This window comes from Caretta caretta, chromosome 27 (genome assembly GCF_965140235.1).
Source record: "Caretta caretta isolate rCarCar2 chromosome 27, rCarCar1.hap1, whole genome shotgun sequence".
Taxonomy (NCBI): domain Eukaryota; kingdom Metazoa; phylum Chordata; order Testudines; family Cheloniidae; genus Caretta; species Caretta caretta.
In genome coordinates, this window is record NC_134232.1 from 10,383,486 (window position 1) to 10,390,699 (window position 7,214).

The 7,214-nt window shown below is 45.0% G+C and overlaps 1 protein-coding gene across 1 annotated transcript; it reads left to right on the plus strand.

Moving 5' to 3' along the window:
* Positions 1 to 2,262: 2,262 nt before the first annotated feature.
* On the plus strand, positions 2,263 to 4,000 carry HOXB13 (homeobox B13). The gene is made up of 2 exons (XM_048830375.2): positions 2,263 to 2,902; positions 3,750 to 4,000. Exons 1-2 carry the CDS (start codon positions 2,263 to 2,265, stop codon positions 3,998 to 4,000), a joined length of 891 nt encoding a protein of 296 aa, XP_048686332.1.
* The last annotated feature ends 3,214 nt before the right edge of the window (positions 4,001 to 7,214 follow it).

A 7,214-nucleotide genomic window follows, 5' to 3' on the forward strand; every position in this document is an offset into this window, starting at 1 on the left:
ACTACACAAAACAAGACATTGTATAACAAGAGCAAACCTCCAAACGGAGCTAAGAACAAAGTCACAATGTAAAGTCCTTGGAAGTTTTAAAGATTTGAGTGACCAGAGATTTGAAAATGTATGTTGGATGAATGCGCGCTCAAGACCTTCTTTTAATCCATTCCCTCACTAGCACCCTTGCTTTATTACTGCTGTGACCATCCCTACGTTTAAAATACTTTCAATTTTTTTTAAAAAAACCTCTGGGACATGGTTAAAACCGGTGTTATGATTTGATTGTTAAAGTATCAGGACTGGGCGTCTGAAGATTTGTAACCTCAGGAAGCAGAAGTCTCTCAGGAAGGCGGCTCAGCTGTTCCAAAACTTTCTCTTTGCAAATTAAAAATAAAAATGAAACCTAAAAGAGCAAAATCCATTCAAATAGTCATGCGAGGCAAGCCTGCCTGGAAATGCACGCGGTCTTATGAACCCTATCCTCTGGGCAAAAACCAGGCGAAGTGGAAGACGTTTCAACCAAACGCTTTTTTGAAGGAAAACAGACACATACTTGTGTGAGAGGGTATGTGTGCGTATTAGCATCGTGCGCTTATAGACAATAAAACACACAATTATTTATTCGCGTGTGTACGAGAGAAGAAAACACACACAGAGATTTGGAAAAGTTTTGGATTGAATTCATAATTCAGAGACGTGTGTCTGGACGAGAAAGAGTGCGTATCTATATTATTTAATCGTTCAAAAACTTTGCATACTCTCAGGTTTCAGAGTAGCAGCCTTGTTAGTAGTCTGTATTCGCAAAAAGAAAAGGAATGCATCCGATGAAGTGAGCTGTAGTTCACGAAAGCTTATGCTCAGATAAATTGGTTAGTCTCTAAGGTGCCACAAGTCCTCCTTTTCCTTTTAGATACTCCGTTCCTTTCTTTGGCACACACGGGTACGTCTGAATTGTGTAGTCATTCCAAAACTTCTCTGTCGGTGCATGACAGAATTATTTACTCGCTCAGAACCTCTTCCAGAGACTGGGGCAGCTCATCTGTAAGCAGCTATCACTGAAAACCTCGATTTGTTTTTTTAAAAAGGGCAGTTATGTTTCCCGAGACGGCGTTCAATGCCATGCCGCCACCCAGTGAAAACAAGGCAAGGCTATGTCTGGTGTGGATTAATGCAGCTCTTAAAAAAAAAACAACCCTCCCAGACTTTCCTTCTGCACATAGTTAGTGCAAGAGGATTTTTCAGCTTTTGCAATTATATGGCAGACCCAGCATTTTGTAGCATTGTTGATTGCTCCCACCCTTTCCCCAAAATTGTATCCTTTCCTTCATGGCTTTCCCCTCCCTGACTCTTCATTCTTTCCCTCCCAGGGGACCATTGTCTTTTACAATTGTTATGTAAACCCTCTCGCTCGCTCACTGTTTTAAATAAAAAACATATTTAAAAAAAAAAAAAATAATTGAATGAACGTTTGCAGGCAGAGAGGGGGGGAAAGAGAGCCACACACGCTCCTAGCGAGGAAACAGTCAGAAAACCCGTGCGGTTTAGGAGAGCCCTTATGAACTGCATCAACAGGGAAAAGAGTATATTAACTTCTAAAGTTATTCTAACTTTATAATAAATAAAATCGAAGTAATTCTAAGGACGTCTAACGTTTTAGAAACAAGGAGATTCTGAATTCTTAACATGCTCAGGCAAGCGTTGTGTCTTCTCATGGGGAAAATGTTCCTGCATAGGGTAGTTTTTTGGAAGTGTAGTTTCTAGTGCAAGATCAGATCTGCCTGAAAGAACGTAGACAACGAATTCCTTTCCAGCGTAGAGTTTTCTCACTGGGAATGTTCCTATAGTCTCCGCTCCTTCTTGGTAAGATGCAGTTTGAGAAGCAAAAACTCCCCCACCCCCACCCCACCCCCTACCCCCGCTTGATTTTGTTTGGCCTGTCGCTTGTGCAGGGGTTTAGTTTTTGCACAACTGCAATAAAAGGATTTTCGCAATAAGACTATTAGGGTTTTGGTTCCCACCCCCCCCCCCACACACACACCCCGCCTTCTCTCTTCCCTTCCCCCCTCACTTCTCCCATGGGCTCTCAGCAGCCAATGAATAACTCGGCTGGGAGAGCCACGTAGTTTGCGTCAGAGCAGCTTGGCTGGAGGCAATGCACCCTCCTCTGCAGTTCCCAGGCTCTTAAAAAGATGAGGAGCCCTCCTTCCCCAGAGCTCAAATGCTGCCGAGTATGATCTGACCCATGCACCGGCCTGCAAACCTCGCTGCATGGACCCTGGGACTTTCGCAAGCGCCGAGGAGCTGGATGAAAGCACCAAGAGGAGCATGGAGGGGCTCATGGGGGCGGGCGGTTTTGCTGCAAGCCAGTGCAGAAATCTGGTGGCTCACTCTGCCGTAGGAGGGCCCCCGCCTCCTGCCTTCGTGCAGGGCTCTAACCACCCCACCCTGGATGCTCCCAGTGCAGGTCCCGGGGAGCCCTCCAAGCAGTACATTCCGTGCCCTGCTATCTCCCAAAGTTCCTCCACCACCCCGCCTTTACCTTATGGATATTTCGGCAGCGGTTATTACTCTTGTCGGGTTGCCAGGAGCTCCCTCAAACCTTGCCCCCAGTCCAGCTACTCTGCAGAGAAATATGTGGACACCCCAGCGGCCGCTGATGACTACCAGACCCGACCGACAGAGTTGGCTTTCTACCCCGGCTACGCAGGCCCTTACCAGCCCATGGCTAGCTACCTGGACGTTTCTGTAGTTCAGACCATAGGTGGGCCGGGAGAGCCCAGGCATGAGACACTTTTACCCGTGGACAGTTATCACCAGCCGTGGGCTTTAACCAGCGGTTGGAACAGCCAGATGTGTTGCCCCAAAGATCAAAACCAGGCTGGGCACCTCTGGAAATCTGCCTTTTCAGGTAATGTTCCCAAACCCTTGCCCTGCTTTCTCGGCTTAAGGCGCCTCTCGGAAGCTTTAGGTAGACTGATGTGCCAGGCAGGTGACTTAGCTGAAATGGTTTGCTCTAGTGTGGAACGATGAAGGGATCTACAAAGAAGTTTTCAGGTGTGGATATTCCAGTTCAGGGATGTACAGTTGCAACATGTCACACTCCAAACAAATAGAAGGCCTGCGATATAATTCTGACACCTAGCACGGTCTAAGCAAATAGACTCCAGTGCTGATTCTGGTTTAAGAAGGTACTCTGCAACATGGCACAATGCAAGCAAGTAAACGCATCAGTATTATTGTGATGCAATAATGCACTCTGCAAGAAGCCACAATCTAAGCAAGCGTGTGTGTGCGTATTATTCCCATTCAGGCATGTACCTTGCAATATGGTGCATTCTAAGTGTGTATGTGTGTCCAACAAAAGCACCTATTCATATATATATGAATATACACACACACACTCCCCTATTCAAGGTGTGTATATATATGAATGAATACACACACACACCTATTCAAGCATATGCTTTGGAATATGCCACAAATCCGAGCGAGTCAATAGGTATTAATGTGATTCTGTTCCTTGCAACGTAATTTGATTTTTTTTAAACTAAAAAAAAGGAGAAGGATAATTTATGGTGATGAAATAATTCTAGAGAAATAAAAGGGCGCTTGCTTGTCCCCATTTAGAGGAGGATGTGAGGGGTGTTGGTCAGTTACACGCCCTAGATGCAGCGTTCTTGTCTGTTTCCCCAGCCCCTGTGCGTCCAGCTAGTCTTTACCCCCGGAGCTAAGCTCTGTTCTTTCTCCGCGCTCAGATATGGCCCAGCACCCGCCGGACGCCGGTTCCTTCCGCCGGGGTCGCAAGAAGAGGGTTCCCTACAGCAAGGGGCAGCTGAAGGAGCTGGAGAAGGAATACGCCAGCAGCAAATTCATCACCAAGGACAAGAGGAGGAAGATCGCCGCCGCCACCAACCTCACGGAGAGACAGATTACCATTTGGTTTCAGAACAGGAGGGTGAAAGAGAAGAAAGTGGTCGCCAAAGTCAAAACCAGCAGCACCCCGTGAGGAAACAAGGACGACCCCACTATGATAACAACACAGCCGCCACCCCTGCTCCCCTGCTGGGTCTGTGTGGGCCTGAGATGTAAAGAAAAACCAAGGAGGGGGGAAAAAATCATCACCTGGAAATTTGACTTATCCTCACGCCCCCATCCCCCGCCTCCCCCAGCCCCACGCCCGCCAGCTCCCGCCCAGTGCATCCAGGCGAAGGACGCGCTTTATCTGTGGCCTTGTTGTCGATCCTTTAATAAGTTAAACCCTTCTGTAAATGCCGTTGATTTAGGAAGATGCGACATGACCCCGTCTGGCTGTCACGGAATGTGTGCGGTTTACCGGTTTTGCCTTACAGCGCCCCGTGAGCGCCGTAGTCTCTCTGTCGCTGTCCCTTTGTATGAGCTCCGTTCCCGAGAGCGCTTTGGGAAACCGCCTGAGTGAACCGAATTAATAAATTCCAAATGCGTAAGAAGGCTCTGGATGGCGTCTCGTTCAGCGTGTGCACCAAACTCGCCCGGTTGATTGCAAACCCCTCAGCTGTGGAGTTGGGGCATTTTTAGACGGAATAGTTTTAACAATTTCTTATGTGGGTCAGGAGAAAATTAGCCTTATAAACTACAGTCTGAAATATATATATTCTTATATGTAAATACACACATGTGACTGAATATATGTACAGACGTATATATAAATATGCACATTTATACACGTTTGTATTCATATATATGCTTATATATAAATACACTCACTACTGAATATATATTATACTCAAGTGTGTATATATACAACTAAATATATACACACACATTTATGCATACATATATATGCTTATATACAAATACACACGACTGAATATATATTTATAGTCGTGAGTATTTATATATAGTCATGTATATGATATATGTATGCATGCGGATATATGTGTGTATGTGTGCGCAAGACATGTATGTATACACATGTGCATACATTATGTTTGTCATGCATATTTACACACGTACGTACACACATTTAGACACACACGTATGTAATATAAAATGGATGTGTGCATCAATGCTTGTGTATGTGTAAACTGAGTGGGTATAAATATATTAGTGCCTTTATTTAGATACACATACACACAGCTCCATGTATATATGTACACGCATTTGTGTGCTATCTGTACATGTTTATACATACCCATTTCCGCTCTCCGGCTCTTCATAATAACCCGTCATATTCGTACATTTGATATCATAGGCTGAGAGGACCTCCAATATAATACCAATGTTAGATATTGTGAGATCTTGTACAAACGTCCTATAACAACATAGTGAAATAATATTGCTCGACTTGTAAGCTTATTTTATCGGTTAGGGTTGGGTGTAGGATTTCAGAGAAGCAACTGGGATATTAATTGCTCTTTTCTTTAAAGTATATCATACAGAATCTTTTCAGTATTTAGAGGAAGAAGCTTCCAGCGATGATTCCTCCACTACGGATGTATTTGAACTTGCATGTAAAACTCTAGCGACTGGCACTTTCGTTTTATGTAGAGGCTAGTCAAACGCAAAACGTCCTGCTCACTTCTTCTTTTTTTTTTTAAAGCCCTAACCACTCAAAACACAGCGAATATCCTAAATAACCACAGACCATTGTTTAACAGCTTGTCTCCGTTCTTCCTTTTGATGTTGTATTTCTCATATTTACAAGATACCATCATCTTCAATCTGTGAACCTTGACTCGAGGCAAATACCGTAAGTGCAGTCCCATAAATATAAAGCGTAGGGTTCATAGATTGAGCAGAAATCTCTCTCTCTCTCTCTGTTGCAATTAGTAATAATTAATCCATTTCCTCAGTACTTGTACCCCCCCCCCGCTCTTACACATGTCAATATAACTGCATTGTATACTTGTATGCCCCGCCCCCGCCCCATGACTCCCCGGAATGAGTGAATGTTGAGGGTGGAAAAAAACCCAAGCAAAAAAGCCAAACAAGACTGTGACATTTTATTTTCCACGGGTGGCTGCTGGTGTGAGGAAGCCCAGGTGCGATGGTTGGATCGTGGGGGGCGGCCTGGGTGTGATCAAACGCTCTTGCTCATTCAGTATGGATGGGAGTAACCTAGAGGGTTATGATATGGATGATCGAGGGAACAGCTGATGGTTGGGAGCGGGGGTAGGAGCAAATGGCTGTCTCTCTGAACTCTCCAAAAGTGGGGCTCTCTGCAGCGAGTGGGAGGGGCCTTCTCTGAGCCACAATATCTCAGCCCTTAACTTTGACCTCTGAGACCGAGTTCCCTACACCATTAGGCAGCAGTGACCTTGACCCTGAGCATTCCCCGCTCCCCCGAATAGTTAGGAACGAGCCTCCTAGAATCAGAAAGCGTTTAGAGTTTGGCATTAAAGAGGCGCTGCTTATTAGAAGACCAAGAGCTCCATCTTCTGTTTGCTAGTGTAAAAGGACACGGTGGCATGAGGTCTTGCCTTGTAAAATTCAGAGTGCCCATCTCATGGTGTCTATATGTTTTATTTGTCTATTTCGAGGTCTGAGTTTCTCTTATTGGGCGTGTTGGGGACAAAAAATAAGAAAGCTCAACACCATGGAAATTCCTGGGGCAGGAATCTGTATTCGCGCGCTCACACAACCACACAAACAAGTACACACAGACATACAAATATTTATACACACACACAAAGAGAGCGAGCGAGAGACCCACACATACATCCACACACAACCACACACACAGAAGCATATAAACAAGCACAGCCATACACCTAACAACACACAAACACGTTCAGACATAGACATAAAAATATACACAAGCATATACAAAACAAATACCTACACACGAATACAGAATCTCTCTCTCTCGCTCTCTTTCGCGCTCTCTCTCTCTCTGTCCTGGTATACCAGTACACAAATAGAAGTAAGTATTTAAACATCAGCCCATTTCCAGAGCGATGAATGAGCAAGCAAAGCCGATTTCTAACTTGGTAGCTGAAATATTTACACTAGGGCAGGGATGCAGGGGTCCACTCGAATCCGGAGTGCTTTGCTGCTAGCCTGGGTCCAGATTCTGCTCTGAGTTACTCAGATGTACATCCGGAATAACTCCGGATTTACACCAGTGAGATCAGAATCTGGTTTACTGGAGAATGCAGTGCAGCCATCAGGATACCGGCTTCGTGGTGGTTTATTTTGTCTCTCAGAAGTGGCGGAACTTCATTCCAATTTACCAGCACTTT